The 21,535-nt window shown below is 32.9% G+C and overlaps 3 protein-coding genes across 3 annotated transcripts; 1 reads left to right on the forward strand and 2 right to left on the reverse strand.

Moving 5' to 3' along the window:
• Positions 1-3,065: 3,065 nt before the first annotated feature.
• LOC135121390 (uncharacterized) lies at positions 3,066-5,193 on the forward strand. The gene is made up of 6 exons (XM_064045709.1): positions 3,066-3,468; positions 3,555-3,760; positions 3,878-3,982; positions 4,264-4,341; positions 4,658-4,794; positions 5,085-5,193. Exons 1-6 carry the CDS (start codon positions 3,066-3,068, stop codon positions 5,191-5,193), a joined length of 1,038 nt encoding a protein of 345 aa, XP_063901779.1.
• A 1,883-nt stretch (positions 5,194-7,076) lies between these two features.
• On the reverse strand, positions 7,077-9,976 carry LOC135121391 (uncharacterized). Its single transcript, XM_064045710.1, has 10 exons — positions 9,937-9,976; positions 9,372-9,528; positions 8,943-9,003; positions 8,802-8,890; positions 8,673-8,704; positions 8,567-8,622; positions 8,007-8,073; positions 7,810-7,902; positions 7,673-7,745; positions 7,077-7,247 (listed from the first exon to the last, which is right to left on the reverse strand). The coding sequence occupies exons 1-10, from the start codon at positions 9,972-9,974 to the stop codon at positions 7,077-7,079; spliced, it is 837 nt and encodes a 278-aa protein (XP_063901780.1). The 5' UTR covers positions 9,975-9,976.
• An 8,512-nt stretch (positions 9,977-18,488) lies between these two features.
• Positions 18,489-20,925, reverse strand: LOC135121402 (uncharacterized). The gene is made up of 13 exons (XM_064045723.1): positions 20,816-20,925; positions 20,653-20,758; positions 20,423-20,596; positions 20,270-20,351; positions 20,110-20,216; positions 19,871-19,986; positions 19,614-19,811; positions 19,463-19,559; positions 19,285-19,400; positions 19,100-19,233; positions 18,908-19,036; positions 18,768-18,850; positions 18,489-18,515 (listed from the first exon to the last, which is right to left on the reverse strand). Exons 7-13 carry the CDS (start codon positions 19,656-19,658, stop codon positions 18,508-18,510), a joined length of 612 nt encoding a protein of 203 aa, XP_063901793.1. The 5' UTR covers positions 19,659-19,811; positions 19,871-19,986; positions 20,110-20,216; positions 20,270-20,351; positions 20,423-20,596; positions 20,653-20,758; positions 20,816-20,925; the 3' UTR covers positions 18,489-18,507.
• Between the last annotated feature and the right edge of the window lie 610 nt (positions 20,926-21,535).

Here is a 21,535-nt window from a genome sequence, read left to right on the forward strand (position 1 = left end):
CTTTAAGCTCCTTCTCTTCAACTGTTTCCAATATCTAAGTTCTATTTACTATTCCAATTCTTAGTTAAAAATTCTGTTTGCGCTTGTGCACTTCTTTAACTTAGTGGTGTCTTAGCTCCATTCTTGTTCTAAAATTTTAATGGTGCCTTCCCTCCATATTAGTTTACTTTTTAGTTTCTAATATATATTATCTTCCCTTAACTTTCAATTTTTTAATTGTGGGCGCTTACTATTTAAATTAAACCTTACGAGTATTGGGTCGTATAAGGTAGTAGACATAAACTAGTGCCCTGTCTCCCATTCTAAGAACGTCCACTTTAAAGTGTGGTGGAATTACACCACAGAGTAATCCGACCGAGGGCGAACAAGCACGGGTCACTTTAGTTTATAGTATTAAAGGAAAAATTAGGGTAATTTAGAGTTTTAATTATATAAGGGAAAGATAAAACAGTTCCCTTAGACATATTAAGAATAAGAATTGAAAATGCACATGCGGCAAGTGCTGAGGTGCTTAACATATTAGAAAATATACTAAACTCTCTAGGGAGACAAATTACCTGATCATTTGACATTAAAAAAAAAAAGGCTAGTTTACGGGTAGTTAAATATTCTGTTATTCGCATAGTGTTGAGGAAACCAGCAAGCTTCAAATGATGTCCAACCACCAACAACTCATTTATATTAGTGTGCAGGGCTTGGAACTTGACATATGGTACACACAAAAATAATTAAGGACTTATACAATTCTGATTAAGAACTTAGAGGACTCATCTTAAAAACTGCCCTACAAAGAAGACCAATATTTCGTCTTTTACCCTGACCCTTACCCTTGCTTGTTTAGAAGCAGTGGTAGCAGGGAAGATAAAAAATTTTTGGGTTTGGTTAATATGTTATCTTGGCGCACTGGTACTATATATTCTAGTGACCGAATTATAAGATTATTCTTTACAGAAACTATATTATTATTAATTGATATCACTAGCCCAGCGACCCTAGTCACGAAGCAGGACATCCCGCCAACTACGCGATAGAAGATAAAGATCTCTAGAGCCGCGCCACTGGCTAGGTCATCACCTAATTTTACAGTTTAGCTCTCACTAAGTTATATGCACTTACTAACTACAAACAAAAATTGCCAGATTGTAAAAATATAATTCTTTCTACATTCGATATTAAACAAGCAGGTATAAATGCTATAATAAATAATCTAGTACTCATGCTATGTTAAATTTTAAATTGCTTTGTGTATTGGTAAGTACTCTTCTAATAATTATTTGTACTAACAACTATGCCTTTGCTCCGAGTGGTTACACTTAGTTTATCATCTAAAATTTTTATATATTGTTGAGAAAGAAGTATAATACATTAAGTAGTTAAAACTTGTTTTACACTACTTGTACTTTTTGTTAGGTCTCCACTAATTAAAATAGGTCCCCTGTTCCTTCTAGGATGGGAAGTTGCTTTCGGGGAACAATTAGCACCGCGATATCTAAATTAAAGTATTAATGTTACAATGAAAGAATGTGTGTTGAACCTTAAAATAAATGGTATCATGATCTAATAAAGTAAAAATATACTTAATGGCATAATGAGAACTTCTAAATGTTTAAAAAACAAATATTCTGTAAAGGGGCTTCAAAGGAAGATAATTTTTCATATACTCTGGAAATTTAAAAATAAAGATAAAGGGATTATTCTAACATAGTGCTGAAAATGTTGATAATTAAGAGGGTTAAAGATAATTTTTTTTTATTAATTTTACTATAAAGTTTGGGAGGCAAAAAGTAAAATTTTTTGTTTAAAACTGCTAAGTAGAGGTGAAGGAAAAAGTATCTTATACATATTGTAGAAATAAGAAAAGGTAAAAGCCTTACGACATATTAATTTCTTCGTGAGCGAGGGTGGGGTTAGTGTGTCAACTAGTGCTATTGGTGTAGAGGGTCTTATAAAGTTAGTGTTCTTCCAACTTTTGTTAAATCTATTTACTGAAATATAAACGTCTGCGGCGCTGGTCTTTCAGGGAATTTATCCTTGACCACTCTATCAAAGAAATAATAATGTGTTATAAAGTTAAGTTCTTATCTTTGTGATTGTTCCTTACTAGTTTTGCGTCAAAGTTGGGTCTGCATGTTATAAACAGCTCCACCTTATGATATACGTTTGATAGTTACTTTCTTCATGATATTAGCAATTGCAGATCTTCATTGTGAAAGTTCTTCTTTACTCAACATTAAAATAGGATATAAAAAATAAGTTAATGAAAAATAATATACAGGGAGTAGAGGAAATTCCGCCTGCCCTATCGCATTTCAACATAAACTGACCTAAGCTCTGTACCTTATAGATCTGATGACGATTAATATATAATAAGGATACTAGTATTTTAAAAGTTGCCTTTGTATACCGCAAGAAACGTTACAAAGGTTAGTAATGCGTAGTGGTTAACGCAACTTTTAGGATACAATGTTAAATACTACTAGTCTTTTTCTCCGTGACATAAATTACATGTTATATCTAATGTTATAACAAAAAAAGTATGTTAACTGTTATTATAAAAAGACACTTTAATTTGTAGAAGTATATGCTAGAGTAGAAAATACAGAATAAGATATAGGAGTCTATTATATATGTTTTATATTTAAGCTATTTAAAGAGTCTAGAAAAATATGTAACAATGGTGTCTTTCAACCTCTATATTTACCACAAGCAATTAACAAGTATATCCCTAGTATCTGCAATCAATAATTTATAAAAATTATTATAAATGTCAACCTACTTTCAGGATGGCAGGCTTTTACCTTACATCTTAGCCAACCCCAAGCGATTTGAGCTTCTCCAGATTCCTACGTCGCGTCCAATTATAGGGGCGGCAGAGTAAACGAACTTCATTTTTTACACTTAAAGTTAGCTTTCGTTTTATTAAGTTACAATTCTAACGTACTGTCCATCACAGAAAAAAAAAAAACTAACTTAAGTGTTATAAGTCATAGTGTTATATTTACATAGTACAGTATATATAGCTATTAATCTTTAAAATTTTAAGTAATTTATTATTATAAACTTTAATGACCCCAGATACTTTTACGAGCACAGTCAACTTTAAAAACGCAGCAGTTACTACTAAAACTTACAAGGAAGTTAAAGAGGGCCCTCCTACGTGGCAAAGCAGAAGACTAGTACCAGAGAATATAAAAATATCTTCGGCTGAACTCAGACACGTTAGCAACGTTGATCATAGCCCAAAACATAAGGATTTAAAGAAATACAATAAGCTGCGCTACAAAAGTGGAAATGATGTAGGCTGGTACACACAAAGCAGTTTAATAACAAGTTCTTCCAAAGATCAAAGCCTTATTAGAAGTTATCCGTTGCCTACATCACAACTTTTGGGCAACTCGGCGAATACAAATGAAGTTGATCTTTTAAGTAATAAGCAAACGTTTATAGATGAAGTCCAAAATACTGCAGGTAAGATTTTTTAATTCCAGTTGTGAGCACTGGATAATTTTAAAAGAGAAACTATTTATTTAGAAGAACAAATTTTCTTTCTACAGATTTGAACTACAACACAAATGAAAAAACTGGAGAGGGAAATTTCTATAAAACTGCTCTACCTGAAGATAAATCTTTAAACTTGCTAAAACCTAATCTGAACTGGTTGTATACTCCATTTTCCTTTTGGTTTATTGAAAACGTTTCAAGTCATATGAGCTTTGAAGCTTTTGAAGAAAATCTAAAGTTAGTAGGCGACATTTATACGGTACCGAGAAGATATAAATATTTAAGTGTTTTTTCCTCTAACCTTTTACTAATTTTAATAAACTATATATATAGAGTAAAACAACAGAGGCACTTAACGTTTACATAACAAAAATAGGTGGAAGACTTTTGGTCATATTACGGTCATATGAAGCGGCCTAAGGACCTAAAAATACTAAGTGACTATCACTTATTTCGTAAAGAAGTTAGGCCTGTCTGGGAGGTTATCAACCTGAAATTTATTTTATAAATAAATGTTTAAGTAAAACCAAATTATTTGTTTGTAACCAAAGTATTGGTATTTTTTATTTAAAAAAGTTCGAGTATAAATATTATTTCTACCATTTATCGTGTTGTACAAATTGTTAGTTTACTTTCACTTTATTCTTTTTAATTTACTATAAGTTAAAATAAAAAAATTGTGTGAAAGGTTTTACTCTATTAATAATTTCAATATGGCCTATTATACTCCTTACTATTAAATTTTTCTACTTTTATTAATAGGATGCTAATAACCGATATGGAGGTAAATGGATTATTAAAGTGAAGAAAGATGTTTCCTGTATTTTGTGGGAAGAATTAGTACTTATGCTTGCACTTTAACTTTTTATTACTATTAACTTAAAAAAATTACCATTTTTAATTTATCCTTTTTTAATTTATTTATTTTTAGTAATTAATCACCTTTTTAGTGTATTTATTGTTTAATATTTTTTTTCACTATCTATCGCTTTGTATTTTTTTTGTAACGTTTATCTCTTTTTGTTATTACACTTTTCCTCCGTTACTTACTAATAGCTGGGTTTTGCTTAGTGCGTTTACTGACGATAAAGCTCTTTCCATATCTATTAAAACTTGTTTAATAGTTATATTTTATTTTTATTATAATCTCCAATAGATTATGGGCTTCTTAGGAAACCAGTTCCACTTAGAAGATGAAATCTTTGGCGTTGTGCTGTCCATACGGGTCAATGAAGATATTTTATCAGTGTGGAACCGAACAGCTAACGATCAAGTTTTGATTATTAAAATAAGGTCAGGGTTATAACCACCGGCATTGGTGAATTTGGTGGAAATCAATAATAAAATTTATTATTCATCCTGTAAACTTCACTGTAAAAATATCACAGAGGCAAATTTATAGTCTTCTTTCGTTATATATCTATTAATAATGAACCCTGCGTATTTAATACTTTAAGTGCGGAAGGTATCAACTGTGAACTGATAGTAATCATATGTGAAAAAGCGTTTAATGTTATGACGACTTGATAACCTTAAAAACTTTATAGTATTATCAATCATTTACTTTTTTTCTACTTCTACAGAGAAACTATTCAAAGGATTCTTTGCTTTTCCTCGTCAGTTGTAATGGCGTACAAACGTCACGATAGAAGCCTTAAGGACTTGACGGCTCTAAAAACTGGCAAGTCTTAAAATTTTAACTTTGTTTGGTGGTAGTTAATTTTACTTCTTCGTTAAACATTAAATCAATGTTATTTTCGTATACATTGATTGTAAAATAAATAATACCTTGCTTCAACTCTTTCTTACGGACGCTTTATAAATATAGAATTAACACCATAATTTAGATTCGTATTAATTTGGTTTTTTAAAAATAAAGCTAAGTTATGTCGTTTATGATTATAATTGATAATAATAAAAATATTAATGCCAACTTTTTTATAGTAATGCAAGTATATTGTAGTAATAAAAATGTTTTTGTGTACTTTACTAATTATAAGCAGTCTGTATATTTTCACGTGAACATTTTTTATAGTTATTTTAGCAAAAAAATAAATCCAAAGAAAATAATACAAAAATAAAATATGGATTACTGTTAATATAGAACACTTTTTTGAATAGAAACGCACTGTCTATGGCTATTCTTGTAGATATCGATAACCGGCATTCTTGGCGGCTTATCCAAAAACGGTCTGTGTGTGGGGGGTCTAATCATAGGACCAGACGGCAAAAAGGGCTGTTTTACTTTTCATACCGTGCGTAGCAATCACGCGGTCGCCGGCGTATCTACACTAATGGTTGCTTGAAAAAGGCTACCATAAGAGTTTTAACAAACTGCGCCTTTGGATTGGCTGTTGCTATTATTAAAATGATGGTTTTTTCTCGACACTATGGCATCAAGGGGGTTCCACTTTGTTATCATGGAAGCTTAAAAAAACTTTAATGGAATCGCTTTTATTACTCTAAAAGCTCATGAAGTATTTGTCAGCATAAAATCGCTTCACAATATCAGAGCAGGAGGCAATATGGCCATTCCCGTTTTCGAGTGCAAAAGGAGACAGAGTGCTTCCATCTCCTGCATTAATATTGGTAATGACTGTATTAACTCTATTAGGATATGAGAAAGGTAAGATGGCAACCCGAAAACCTAACATATACTCTTCCAGTGCTTTTCTGCTCTACCTGCCAAACGGCTTTGAATTTGGCGGCGTCTGTACCATGTTAATATCTTCACTATTATTATATTATAATTACAAGGTAAGCCCACATTGGTATGGTTCCACAGAAGGTTTGGCCCATATCAATAGCTGTTCTTCACTACTCCACCTTCCATTCGAGAAGTCCTATATATAAAAAGATCGTGGGTAATAGTTGGTTCCGAACTTGTCGGCAGCTCGCATTTCAGATTTTAAAGCCTTTTTAGCTAATAAGACAGTTAATTCTTTTATTAAGTTCTTTATCAAATATTTTTTAATGGTATGTACTAAGTTTACAGGTGCAATATTAGTTTTTAAGTACCATAATAGTTAAAAAATATTGATAAAATTTTATTAAACTTTTATACAATTTTTTTTTTATATATTTACTGTGTATTTTCATTAAGTCATTAAGCTTTTGTATAATAATTTTGTTATTAATATAAAAACGTTAGAAATAGTCAAAACATGTAATTGTTTATAAAATTATTTATATCATACTTCGCATTTCGTAGCGTGTTCGTTGAGCTTTACGAATATAACTAGAGACTTTAGAGGGACTTGGACCGCTGGAATAAATACCATTTGTTGTAATAGCAAAACGAAATCTTATTAAAATAATACGACTATGCTAGTAAATGCAGGGAAGGAAGAAACTTATATAAATGTAATACTTGGAAGTTAGGAAGAGGAACGCAACAAGTATAAGAGTCAGAAGAGGCATTATTTAAAAAGTTGTTAAAAAAAGTGAAAGAAAGCAGAGAACTTTAGAAGCCAATTTTTATTTTGACAAGTAGACTAAAGAAAAAAAATAATAATCAAAGGGTGTTTAGTGACTAAACATTGTTGGCATATGATATGAAGCCAAGGGATTGTTGCTTACGCCTGCGTACCGTCTTCATTATGCTTTATGTACAGCTCTAAGGATGTGCTTCTCTGCTGGCAGTCCCACAGCGTATACACAAGAAGAGGAACCCGCCGATACGATGTCTCCTTCATTTGGTAGCAAAAAAGGTCTACAGTCGCGTCCGATTCTCTGATAGTTCCATGCTTTCGGTATTTAAAAAAAAGGAAGAGAACCATTAACACAAGTTCATTTAATATATAGTTTTATTATTACTATAACATTAGAAATTTTGTATTAAAAAGGTGAAATGTATATTACATAGTACGATAAATACATAATCTCATTACTTAAACATGTAAGTTGGATAGCATTCCAATATTTTTATATAAATTACATACTATTATAGGGTTACAAATTTTGTAAAAGCTAATATTAAGGTGTGAGGGCTTCAAAGCACGCGTCCGGCAATCAAGAAGTTGTAATACTTACACTTGAGGAACAAATAAATTATTTTTAAAATTATAAAGCGAGTTTATCTCTTAGAAAGTAAAGAAGTTATTATAGTAGTATGCCATTACATACAGAAACAAGACTTTATTTAAATTTTTATTATATCATTAAAAAGAACTTTTTTTAAAGCTTCGCTTATCTTGTTGCATCCTAGAAGTAACTTATCCTCAACTACAATGTCCTTTAAGTCTCTTATAACATTAAAAATGTTACTTTTCTATAGGCAGAAATCACTTTAGTAAAAACAAAAAAGACCCATTAAAAATGGCCGGATTCCCAACGACGGTGTCGAGTTTTTCAAAGTGATGAAGTTTTAATATTATACTTTCATTTTCTTGGCTCCAAGAACTTTTTGAGAGTATTATAGGTAATCAAGAAAGAAAGGAAAGCACAAGAAACAAAATATATATAAACTAAATAATAGTGATAACTTATAAACGAAAGGTTTGTACTTCATCACAGTTATACTTGTAGAAAAGTAAACTTTCCCCTCGATCAGAACTTCTCCTAGATCGTTGCCTTTAAAATGGGCAGAATATGTAACATTGAGTCATCAGAAAGTTAAACAATAGTAACAAAAAACATGTAACAAGAAAGCATTGTAATTCGTTCAAACTTATGTGCGTGACCCCACTACCATTGGACCCGGCAATATGCCTTTATTGGCTCAAAAAGAACCTTCTCACTTTGATTCTTGGAACGAATTTATTATAATATTAATAAAGGCGTACTACTTAAGTATATGTTCAAAAAAGAAACCTACGATGCTAGTTATGCTTATAATAATAACACCGAAACAATTGCGGTCATGACATAAACTTTCACAACCACTGTACCCACGTTAACAGCAAAATTACTAATTTATAAACAGTAGAACTACGTATAATAAAAGACTACCATAAATAATGGAAAGTAATCTTATTGAAAAATAGAAAAATAAAATATAGTATAAAAAAGAACGCCATATACTTTTTTAAAGAGTTAAACTCATATAAAGTCAATGTAATTGCACCTTTAAAGTACACGTTGACTCCCTCCATAATGGCAAGGCGATAGCAAAGTGGCAGTCTTTAATTATAATAATAATTGTGAGTGGTTTTATGACGGTGCTATTATACTTCTTTTCTAAAGACACGCTCCCCGATGACAGCTGGAAGGATACCATTTGCTTAACGTTAACAACATTTTAGTTAATACAAATGTTATAATGTCACAGGGATAGGCTATCGGTATATTAATAAGTTTACGTGCGGAAGGTAAGAAGAAAGTTTATCACTACGCTTTTGAGGTTTAGTCCGATAAAGACTTCGGTGCGCTCGAGTGGGAAGAACCTTATCTGTTATATTAATAATAAATATAATAATGACAATATTGCATATAAACAGAACTGGGCTCAGGGTAATCAAAATTTAAGTAGTACGCCTCCGAATCTCCCACTTCTTTTTTTGTCTACAATAATAATAACGTCACAAAAAAAACAATATAACAGACAAAAATATAGGTGTTTGTAGAACCAATTATTCTTTATATCTTCAAATGTAAATGCTTCATTATTAAAAAGTTCATCCAAGTATTTTATATAAAAAATAATAAATTTTCCAATTATAGACTTTTCGCCGACCAGAATTTAAAACCGAACGACCAACGATCATTTGAGATTTATGATTAAAATTTATTTTATATTAAATTTTTTTTAACAGATTTTCAAAAGTACTTAATTCATAATATATTAAGAAATCTTTGGAAGCTTAACAAATTTATAATTATTATTTTTATTATTATATATATTTTTTAAAGCAATAAGTAAAAATATTAACTGGTAGTTCAGAAACTGGCTGGATTTTGACCATAATGATCTTTTTGCCTTCATCCATATCACCAGAACTGCTGCTTCCGCTCTCACAGGATTCGCTGTTTTCAAGTACTCTTCTTCCATTGTTGCTTAATCTGGGATCTACAATCGATTTGTTTTCCCTTTTATATTAAACAAAAGAGTAATTATATTGAGCTCATAGGAAAAATTAGAAACAAGAAATGCAGTTTTACTAATATTATTTAGTAAAGAGGTTTAAGGCACAAGCGCATATGCACAAGAGAAACTTAAAAGTAAAGTCGACTATAGTAGACTTTTTAGTAGTTGTTGTATTTTTTGCAAAAGATTAGTAACATTAAGAGAATTTTAATAGCTAAACTTTTAAAAATACTAAGCCAAGCATAAAAGGCTAGAGAGATCTAACCTTACTCAGAATTATTATAATAACGTAAACTAGCGTATCTATGTGTACTGCAGATCTAGTTATTATTACTTATAAACTACTCATATATCCGTTTTCCCTAAGCCAAAAAATCGTTAAATTGCTCTTTATAATATTAAAGGAGTACATTTCTGCTTTCTTTTGAAAACAAAAGTCGCTATCCATGGAGGTGTCTATAGAAGTGCAATGTATAAGAAAGAATAATAATATAATAGCGAATTTAAATTAAAAGCATGTCAGTTATTTTTATTGTGTATATTTAAATGAGAAAGTATTATAATTATTTAAAATTTAAGTAAAGCCTTAATAAATAGTGGTTAACAAGTCATGAGAAGTGCAATAATAACAAATTTTTGCATGAATTTTTTACAATAATTTTTAAAAAAAATCGTTAGGAATAACTAACCACAAAAAGCCCTTCAAACTTTAAAATACAGTAAAGTAAAAAAATAAGCCTTTTAGGTAGTAAAATACACGTTATTTAGAAAATGCCTATCACATTTATAATAAAAAATCATCACACTAAAAGAACTCCAAAAACGTAAACTTAATACTTTAGAATAGCGTACGACTTATTTAAAATAAGAATTGTACATACCGAATGTCAAGCAATTGCATGCATGCAGTATGCGTGAGAAATGAAAGCGCCGTTAATATAAATTACTTGGGGTTTTTACTGTTAACGCTAAGTTATCCTTGGTTGTTTTCCCACAGAAATTTAAGGGATGGCCCTCTAACTTCTCCAGAAACGTTGAAAATAGCTAAAGTCGGCAGTTACAAGCATTATTTGAACAGCAAGCTTTTTATAGAAACATTCTGTAGTTTGAACCAATAAACAGTTATCTTAAAAAGTTTATTAAATTTATGGGTGCTTTATCAACAACACTATTGGTGAGGTCTCAGGAGTGAAAATTAGTAAAACCTTTTGAAGATCTTTTAGATTTCCAACTTCCATTTCAGCCCACTGGAACAGAACCGATTTATATTTTTCAAATTCACTATTCTGCTTGATTCCTTCGATCTTCAGTTTACAAAATTAATACAATTAGTATTAAGTTTTACTTTATAAAGTTAAATTTTATGTAGAAAATATTTTTATAGATTTACGAAACTTTTAAAAATTCATTAAAAGATTCAAGAGCTTCTTCATGTTTACTCTTGTTTTCCTCATTCGATTTCTAGTTATTTCCCATTAAAATTTTAATAATATATAAATTTAAAGTATATGTGAATAATATACATAAGTTATAACAATAAGTGTAAATTTTAATTCTAAATAAGTAATAAATGTATAGGAGGCTTAGGTCAACTCCACTTTCTTTGAGGGATTTAGTATTACACCTAATAAAATGTTAAGACTTTTCTTATCACTAAACTACTAGTCAATTTTCTTATAACTATGCCTTGTTCCTTTTTCACTAAGTTCTATTTAAATTCTCTTGGTCTACATTTTACCTGACTTTACATTATAAGTACACAACTTATAAATAATATACAATTTGAGATATTATAACTATTTAAGGGATTTCAGGTTGCAAAACCTTATTAAATGCAGCGTAATAATTTTTGAACTTCTCAAACGACTTTAAAAAATAAGGATTCTAGTAAAAACGATATTAATAACAACAATTAAATAGACAATATATTTGCAACCTTTTTCTTTTGTTCACAAGATTTATTAGGTGAAGAATGGAGTGAAATTAAATATTTCATCGTTTTCAGATACTTATTGGAAACAGAATTAATAGCTTCCACCAGTTCCTTGAGGTAAACAATATAGGGCTCATAAACTCTAGAGTAAATTAAATGTGTCTTCGCTAACTAAATTAAAAAAGTTTAGTAAAACCCAGTGTGAACATTAAACTTTGAGCAAAGAAGGGAAGTTTCCTTGATAGCTTGAGAGATAAAATTTGCCCTGTACGTGTTAATTAAAAGGAAATGCAATATGGGTGTAATTTTTTATACTACTTAAAAGGTCAACATATTAAGTTGTATATTAAGCAAAGTTAACTAGAAATAGAGGTAATTTTTTTTTTTCATTACAACTCTAAAAACCTAAATAGTAGTAGGTCCATAATAATTTTATTAGCATTCCTTACGTTCATCAATTTCTCTTCCTATATCATTTATGCAAATAGTTTATGATACTCTATGTCAACTTATTTAGTTTCAAGACCTTTTTGTTTTTGGCAAGGGAATACATAGTATATAATTGAAGTCAAATTGATAAAAATAGTTATTAATCAAAATTTGTGCTGAGAATTATAGGTAAAAAAGGAGGTCATTAGGAAGATTTTCTAAATATATTAAATAAGTTATTTTAATTTTTTTATTAAATTTAAAACTTCTTTAATACATCAATTTTATTTAATAATAGACTACAAAGGTCCGACAACTCAGGTGCTACGTTAACTTTTTGTTTGGATCAAAAAGCTTTATAAAGATCTCTGAAAGTAAATGTAGTTACACCTTTCTACCTTGGTAAACTTTCCTCCTACCTAATGGGGTTAAGATTACAAAACAAAATAGGCAAGAACAATTTTTTATAACGGATCTAACAAATAATTTATCATTATTCGAATTTTCTTAATGCTAAATAATAAATTGTTTAAGTTAAAAAATTTGTCTTAATTATTTTAATATACACCTAAAAAGTGCCAAATTAACGGTGATAAGAAATATTTTGTGCTTGTGACCTTTAAAATTTTAATTCTAAAGGCTTTTATAAAAAAAATTTTGTCCTAATAAAGCTTAATGTAGTAGTTAGACTTTCTGCGCCTGCCACAGAAGTACATTAACTTTCTTTAGCTCGCTGACCCAATACTATTAATAAAACTTATTAGCGCCACGCAAAAAGCAAAAAATCTTTAGTAAGTCGATTTTCCTTGCATGCCAAAAGTGCTTAGTTTAACGCTTAATAATTATGTACCGCTCTTTTTATCAGCATTTCAAACCTGCAGCTTTTATTATAAGGTAGCTGTTACAATTAGATTACACATGATATTAGCAAAGCAACATACATATTGAGCACAAATTAACCATATTTTCCCTTGCTACGGTAGAAATCGATAATGGATTGCTCCACTATCGATAAAATTAATTAAGTAGTAATGGCATATTTACCCTAAATTAATTCCCTGTGTTAACTAACCAAATAAGTACTTTCTTATTTTGTTCTTTTTTATCTCCTGGGTATTGCGTTCCGGTACTTAACGATAAGTTTTTATTTAAATTTCTTTGATTGAATGACACTCCAACCGAATAACGCCTTATACAAATAATGTTAAAAAAAAGATCCCAGTTCATTTTTAACGCAAATAACCATTTTTAGGCATTTTTATGATTATTATTGCTTATTTCATTGCTTAGTGGTTAGTATATAATGAAGGTTCACGAAAAATTAACTGGCAGTCGTGTTAATTTTTTAGTGCTTTTTATGTTTTAGTTACATCTGTACGTCTCTCTCTCTCTCTATATATATATACATTTGTTTACAATTAATTTTAAAGGGTTTAAAAGTTTAGATACCCGTCAGTAAAGGTTTAAATACCCTAAAAACTAATACCTGCAGTTTTAAAAAAATTTGGTGGCAAAACACCCGTTAGAACAACTTTCAAAAACAGGTCAAGGTGTCACTAAGCAAAGGATGGTTACAAAGCCTCTATGATTCACTTTCAAGTCCTTTTTGCAGGTCCTAGGATTATTGAAGAGGCTATATCGGTCGAGATAACATACATGTACTAAAGAAATCATTTTAACCGCCTAGATGATTTCATGATCAATAATAAGGGCAATATATTAATGTTTATATAAAAGTTCATAGCTGGTAGTAAACCATTAATTCATTGTGATAACGTACAGGAAAGTCAGGAGACCTAATTTGCACACAGGGCTCCAAAACCTTGATGTCATGTGCTCGGTGAGCTACTCTGGTTCATTCCGGTTTCCATTGCTCTTAGCCGGAGGATGGAAATCTGGGCTCAATAAGTCTCCGCTACTCCACTGCCCTTAGGGAAAGGCATGAGACTCCTTATTTGTAGAAACTCTAACAGGTTAAATACGTAAGCCATCATTGCGAGGTCGAGAGTTGTGGTAGTAGCCCAACGGTTAAGAGCAAAGACACACACTCAAGATCGTGGGTTCGATTCTTACTGGTGCACCCTCTTTATCGGTCTACACAACAGCTTTAACATTGTGTTAAAAAGCAATATCAAGTTATAAATTTTAAAAAAATATTATCCTTAACCCATTTTAAAATTTAGTACCCATTGGGCAGGCGGCGAGAGCATTGCGTCCAAAAACGTTACCTAGAGGTTCAATCTGGGTCTTTATGTAAGGCAACGTTGCGGACAAACCCCCGCGCGTCCGCCATAAGGTATAGCAGCTTGTGTTGTCTCACATGAAGCAAAGAAACTACTGCCGATGAGTCGTAGGCATGAACAGTAGACGGTATTTCATTAGTCGGAGACACAGAACACACAAGGGTCTTTTGTTGTGCAACGAAAGTTTGCTTCGGGTCAAAGTAAAGAGTAAAAAAGTTTGAACCGCCATTTTAACTTTCGCCGCGATATAGTTTACGCCCGGAGCCATGAGAGCTTACTGTCAAAAATGACCCCCTGTATTTCGCCCTAGAACACCAAGGAATTCCCTTGGTCGGCGCCGGTAGTGGTGAACGTTACTAGGCGTAGTGTAGATGCTTGCACAATTAGGTAGGTGACTTGAACGAGGAGTAAATTGTCGTATCAATCGACAACCTGTTGTAGAGGTCGACACGCTGTGGCTCGTCGCGCACATAAACTTCAAAGTGCAGGGGTTGAGGGACTCCAGATGTGAGCGCGTTTCGCGCACACGTACAGACTCAGCCCTTAAGGTAAGATTTGAGCACTTTAAAAAGAGCAGTAAGAAGGGCTATAACGAGCAATTTGTAAGGCAAGCCATTAGGCCAAACTCGGTCTAACATTTTTCCGACATCAAGAAAAAAAAACAGCGCCAGTTGCCCTCTTTTAAATTGAAATAATGCGTAGTCCAGTCTGTTAGGAGGAGCTGAGGGGCCGTGGAGTGAACTCAAAATTAAATTGAAACCCTAACAAGGCGAAGCTTGCGTCAACGAAAGCTTTCAAGCAGCGCAGGGCCGCCTTAGCTACTTTGCCCACTCCTCACTAAAGATTAATAGCCCTCTAACTGCCTATCGTAAAAACTGGCCGTGGTGATTTCGGGAGCACCACCACAGTCACGGTCTCCCAGCGCAAATGGGAAGGCCGACAAACATTGTAGAGTTGTTAAGTCAGCATAGATGTTCTACTCCCACCATCAGTCATCGTTTAAACATCATGTTGGTAATATCATGGAAGCCAGGTGCCGCCTCGGTAAAGCGTTAATAATCCTTATGGTTTCGACTTGGTGAATGGCTCAAGCTGTCCCTATGCATCAGCAAGGGAATTTTATTTATAAAGCACTTCATCAGCAGCTAAATAAGCAGGTGGCACACGCGAGTAGCGAGGTGATAAGCAAAAATTTGTCGCTTTGCCATCATTTTTCGACACAAACTTGCTCTATCGTTCAGTAGGTAATGGTAACCGCGCTCGGTGTATGTATCTCCTAATGGACTTACAATAATAGACGCGATCGTTAACAATAACTTCCGATATATTACTTAACTTTTTCTCCCTCAACCGCTATGGCGTGCCAACAGCACTTTCTTAATGCGCCGGTGTAGGCTATTAAGAGCTAATTTTTCTACGGGGTGTTGTGTTCCCGACCATACTGTTAAAACGTCTCCATTTCCAAATAAGGGTCTGCTGTTCATCAGACAAGCGGTTAGGGCAGAACTTCACTTCACTTGTTGTCGTGGCGGTGAGGTACGCCATGGCCTAAGCGCCTAGCAAACTCAAGTAGGGCGGGAGCCCCGAGTAAGGGAGAGACCTTGATAGATATATCGATCCTCGGGGAATTAAGCCCAGTGCGTAGATCCTGGTATATGTCCTCAGTAACTCCTTTTCGCCGCCCAATCAAGCGGAATTGACCGATGGCCCGACAAGAGTTTCGTAATAGCTTCCTTTTTAGTTGAATATGCATATTTTTTAAAACGGCACGTTGGGTCTGTGGTCCTAAGACGCGCAATCCGCGTTCCTCGGTATAAGATTTGTGGGGTCCGCCATTTGGATTACGACACGACTGTTCCAGGAGGGCTGCTTGTAGTTAAGGACACTATATACCACAATTGAGAAACAATTATATAAAGAGGGAATCAGGATATGGGGTAACAAGTGGCCTGCTACGAGATTTTGTAAGCTGCAAACTGACACAAGCCCCTGACTGGTTAAGTTGAGCGAAATTCCAACCGCCTGAATGCTTTACAGATCTGGCAAAGATATCACGTTGTGTTGAATGTTTCCTAAGACTAAAATAGCTGCGCTCCACCTATCAAGGCCGATTTGGTGGCCTTTGGAAAAGTTGCATGGTGCTTATATTAAAAAAAAAATTTAAACAAAATTGGTAACACAGCTAATCAAATACTTTATTTTTGACTAAATTAAATTTGAAAAACTTATTGCCGGTTTGGTGACTACTTACTTACCCTCAGCACTCAGGCCCCGACCTCCATAAAAATGGGAAATACGAATCGTGTTGATTAGGGTAGAGCGCAGTAGGTTAGTAAAAAAAGTAAAGGTTACATGTTATTTCCTGTATTAATATCGTCCGTCTATCCGCCTGTGAGCATGAGTAACTGCTCTAATTTTTAAAAAAAACAGAAGAAAGTACGAAAGTACGAATTCTTAATACGCACAAATTTACTTTAATCCACAATTTAAACTTATAAGTGGTTAAAAAAAAAAGGGAATTATAAAAATAAAGATTTATCACTATATAGTATTACATTGTCTTGACTTATAACCTTCGTTATCTTTTTATTAATATATATTATATATATATTGTTTCCTCGTTTAATCTGGTGGTTCAACTGTGGAAGTATGTATATTACTCTCTGCATCTAAAATTTAGTTATTTTGAAAAAATATCTTTTGTTTTATTTAATAGTTTTTAATAATATATTATCGGCTTTAACCCTGTTAATATGTTATAATTACTTTTTTATCCGTAAATTAAAATTATTTTACTCAAAACTTTAGGGCGGATGTGTTCTTCTATTATACAATTGCTTTGTTAAAAAAAGTATAAAAGTATATCATGTAAAGCGTTATTCTTTTGAAATATAATAAGTTCACGCATAGTACGTCAAAAATACTAGAAGTACTAAGGAAGGTAGGTATTTAAAACTTTAAAAAGTGGACTTCTTTGAAGGTTCATATACAAACAATAATAGGGATTTACAACTTATTAAACACTAACGCATCGAAGGAAATTAAACCTTTCATGGGTGGCACTATTACGTTTTTTGGAAGGGCCAAGTGAATTTGAAAGGATTTCATTTTTTCTAAAAAAAGTTTAGTGGTTTGAATATACTCTTTATCAAGTAAAAATATCAAAAATAATAATTGGGTAGTGTGTATATAGTTAATTATAAAAAGTTCTCTGCTTTACGATCCGGTGTGAAGGTACATTGATTTTATAAAAATATGCCATTATATTGTTGCAAGTCATTACCTTTTCTTAACTTGAAAAACCCGACCTATAGCATAATCCTTTTCGAATCGTACAGCGAAAATTGTGTTTCTGCTTTACTCAAAAGAGTCGTATATAAGTTTGCAAATTAGTTTCCACGGATTAAAGTATACAGGTTGTGTTTTTATTAATAAGTAAAAAGGAAATATTTTATTCCCTGTATCTTGAAGAAAGTTATTATAACCTAAATTATATTTAGAAAGGTAATAAAAGATAAGCACATGTTTACTTGTTTATGGGCTCGTAAGGGACAATTTTTTTTGGCGCATAGTATACACAGGCGTCTAACTTTAAAAAATAATTAACTTTTGTTTCTTATAAGTACTAACGAAGTATACGGTAAACTAAATTCTTAAGAAAAATAATATAATATAACGCTGCTAATAGCTTTTATATCAGTACTCCAGGGTTAAGGTCAGGTGCACTGTTTGTAGGTCAAGCCTTCAGAGACTTTTGCCTTGTGCTGCTAACTAAATAATGTTTGATAATAAAGTTAATAGATTTATGATGACACGTAGTGAACCCGCTAGTTAAAAGACATTCAGGCAAACAGGAATAAAGTTCGTTGGATAATAACGCAAAGTAGAACTTATTACAATTTATAAGGGCGAGGTTCCGCGCGCAACCACCAAATACCAAGAAAGAGGTTTACGGCGGTGGAAAGCGAACTCTTTACCTTGAGTTTGTGCGTCAATCCTTCTACCGCTAAGAGGCGACAACAACTCTCGTTTTACGTATTTAACCCACTAAAACTAGAGTAGGCCTCAATAAAAGCTCGTTAAAACATAGTTGCAGGGACTAGAAGTATGCACTACTATCATACTCTTCAAATCCTTTTGATCAAGAAGTTAACTACCATGCTATTTATTTTCTAACACAGTCAAAGAGAAAAAGGAAAAAAGCGATTAGAAGTGTTAAAGTTTAATACCCAGTTACCCCTAATAAATGCTTTTTAGCTAATTTATTACTACAAAAGCGCCTCATCCACTTACGTTATATTTCATCAAATGTATTTTTATCCAACTTAATATTTCCCAAGGAATTAGTAATTTCTTGGCAACAGTCATATCGAAGATTACGAATCTGCACGTAAGAAAGCGTAAATACTTCGCAAAAACTCATATACCAATAATTATAATAATAATTAAAGGTGTTGTATAAGTTTTAGCCCGAATCCAGGTTATATATATTCAAAACCATGTAATAGTCGGGAAAATATGCGAGTCCATATTTGTTTGAAAGCCACAAATACAAATCAAATTGTTTACAAACTTTTACACCCAAAAAGTATAAATTATTAATAAAATTATTATAATAAAGTAGATAAAAAAGCACCCAACTCGAGGCTTTCGAGTCTGTTGAAATCGAAAACAGAGCCGTGGTTTGGAACATAATATATAACGTCGCCAGAGTAGATCCTGCAAGGTTAAAAATAATCAAATTGCTTTAGATTAGATGATGAGAGTGGAGGATACGGTTGTTTGTTAGCGAGGTTCTTCATGGTGGTGCGCAGCATATCAACAAGTTCGACTATAGAAGGGTTGATGGGGGCCAGACAGAGGCCCCAAAGAGTGGCAAAGTTCAGCTTTCGGGAGATATCCAAACTGGAATTCAAAATGAAACGGTCGGTGAAATGTGCGGGCGATAGAGGACGCCTGGCAATAGACCTTTCGCAGAGTTTCGCAAGGTGAATAATGGGAGTGAGGTCGGCCATGTAATAGAGGGAGGAATGGCCAGGTTTCATGGTGTTGAAGGCCGCGAGAAGACCGCTCAGCTTGTTAACACCCACTTGATATAGGAACTACTCGATATCCAAGTTAATAAGACTCGTATTTAACAATAAATTTATAACCTTTTCAATAAGACCAGAAGTTGGCATGATGGCCATCCTAGTAACTTCCTCAAAGGCAGAGCTCAAGTTATTTTTAAGCGCACTATAGTCTTTTTTGTGCAACACTGAAGTGAATCCTGTGCAACAATGAAGTAAATAGCTCTTTTTAAGTGCAAATCTAATAAAGGCAAGTGGGTACCCGTCTCGTACTTGGACATGAAACGACCGGCTCTTCCGGCCAACTGTCGTGTCTCCGTTGGGGTTAAGTTGCGGGTGAAGAACCCGTCAAACTTTGTCTAGTAATACGCTATGTCAAACAGTTTTTAACTTAAGTTGCTTGCAGGGGATACCAAACTCGCAAAAAGAAGCCTCTGTATTTGCAGATTGAGCCCCATCCCTATGGCGTCCGTGGAAAGAAGAATATCTGACTGGCCAGTATTAAACTCGACCGCTTGCTGCCGGCGAGTTTCTGGTGGAAGACTGCCGTAAATGATAGAACACTTCAGCTTCGTTTGCGACTCAATTGCAACTTTCAAGCTAAATAAATCCTTTTACAAGTAATACTAAGCTCTTATTATGAGTTCTGGAAGTAATAAATAAACAATACCTTTTTCGTAAAGGTGACCAAGCAATCACCTTTCTTCAAATTACTGGCCTTCGTCACTGGCGGGCACAAAACTAATGGCGACAAACGATCGTACTTATGGACAGTGAGTTCGTCGCCTTTGATAATGAAGTGTGAAATGTGCGTACAAGGATAAGATAAAAAATGACAATAACATACGGATAACAGTTAGCATAATTATCAATAGCTAACCGGTTAGAACAAAAAATAATAAGTTTCACCTGTATGTAAGCAAAGCTGTCGTATTAAAGACAATACGGTCTCCTCTCCACAAAGATGAACCTCACGGGCGCAGGCACCCAAGATGGCGTGAGACCAAGCAGGTCCTCTAAAAATATAAAATTTTCGTTAATCTTTTCATATGTATTTTTAGACGATTACCAAAGAGAACAAGACACCATTTGAACCTCGTCGATTACGGCTACATCATAGATGCGCTGATAATCCAACATCTCTATTGTGCCTGATCATATAAAATACAATAATAAATATGTTACATAATAACTCTGATAAAAAAATAATTAGAATGTATACAGGAGACGTGAGTTGAGCCAACTGTTTGTTCCCTTTCCTGACCCGTAAGCAAGTCGCAAAGAATGCCCTTTCCGCTTAACTTATCATAAACTTCCCAAGCTAAAAGTCGGAGAGGACCGGCGTATAAACCTGTCTTAGCGACTTGTAAGGCTTGTATAGCTGAATAAGTTTTGCCTGAATAAAAATGAGAAAACGTAAGGCTTAGCGCAAGACAGGAAGTAGAGTACAACCTGAATTAGTTGGTCCGATGTGTAAGTAAAACTTCCTTTTAAGCTTACGAGCAAGAGGAAACCATGTGTGAGGATAAGGCAAGTCAAGTTTTATTCTTTGGTCAAACTTGAGAAAAATACTATTTGAAAAAAAAAAAAAAAAAGGTTTTTAAAAATTTCTTACCTTGACGCTTGAAAAGGGCGCTTGAACAGATGAACCTGAAGCTGAGTAGTTGCTAACAGATGAAAAAGTAGGTGTTCCTGGGGCCTCTGCTCTTGAAATATTCTTTTCCAATTTACTTTTAACTTTATTTTTCTTAACAGATTTTTTAAAATTATATTCAGTTAAACTATTATTTTTAGGCCCACAAGATTTTTTTATTGACTTTGCTCGGAAAAATAGATATATTAAACGACTCGAGTTATTCGTAGAAAATAAATATTTTACAGATTTCATAGTATACCAATATAACTTCAAAGTAAAATTAAGGTGTAACATAGCTCCCATTGTTTACAAAAATGCAAGTCAATGTAATTAATAACTAAAAAAAAATGTTAAAATGCTTTATCCTACCAACGTTAGTACATCAAAGCATAAGTTTATACAGTATACCGCACAGTTCGCTAAAACTACAGTGCTGATACCTGTGTTTCCTAATGGGCTAACGTTGAGCTGGATTGGCCGAGCATGAACCAAATTTTATATAGCGTGTAACTTTAAGCTGATTAACCACACTTTAAAAATAGTGGATTTTCATTAAATTTGTTCCAGCTCACGATAGCAAAGAGCATTAAATAAAAAAAAATATTTTTATGTTTAACTTTTTAAATTCTCAATACTGAATAACACTAGAATTAAAAAAAAATATTGAACGAAGTGCTCTCGAAATTTCCACAATGTACA

The sequence above is a fragment of the Zophobas morio genome, unplaced genomic scaffold (genome assembly GCF_036711695.1).
Source record: "Zophobas morio isolate AGI-343-1 ecotype UQ-CSIRO unplaced genomic scaffold, CSIRO_AGI_Zmor_V1 ptg000575l, whole genome shotgun sequence".
NCBI lineage: Eukaryota > Metazoa > Arthropoda > Insecta > Coleoptera > Tenebrionidae > Zophobas > Zophobas morio.

Coding starts and splice junctions, on each gene's coding strand:
- LOC135121390 (XM_064045709.1), top strand. CDS start 3,066: ATGACCCCAGATACTTTTACGAGCACAGTCAACTTTAAAAACGCAGCA. Junction 3,469..3,554: donor TGAAGTCCAAAATACTGCAG/GTAAGATTTTTT, acceptor TTCTTTCTACAG/ATTTGAACTACAACACAAAT. Junction 4,342..4,657: donor GTATTTTGTGGGAAGAATTA/GTACTTATGCTT, acceptor AATCTCCAATAG/ATTATGGGCTTCTTAGGAAA.
- LOC135121391 (XM_064045710.1), bottom strand. CDS start 9,974: ATGGATAGCGACTTTTGTTTTCAAAAGAAAGCAGAAAT. Junction 8,705..8,801: donor TTTCTTCTTACCTTCCGCAC/GTAAACTTATTA, acceptor GTATCCTTCCAG/CTGTCATCGGGGAGCGTGTC. Junction 8,623..8,672: donor AGCGTGTCTTTAGAAAAGAA/GTATAATAGCAC, acceptor TTATAATTAAAG/ACTGCCACTTTGCTATCGCC.
- LOC135121402 (XM_064045723.1), bottom strand. CDS start 19,658: ATGGGGCTCAATCTGCAAATACAGAGGCTTCTTTTTGCGAGTTTG. Junction 19,560..19,613: donor GGCTTCTTTTTGCGAGTTTG/GTATCCCCTGCA, acceptor GCGTATTACTAG/ACAAAGTTTGACGGGTTCTT. Junction 18,851..18,907: donor AACCTCGCTAACAAACAACC/GTATCCTCCACT, acceptor TTAACCTTGCAG/GATCTACTCTGGCGACGTTA.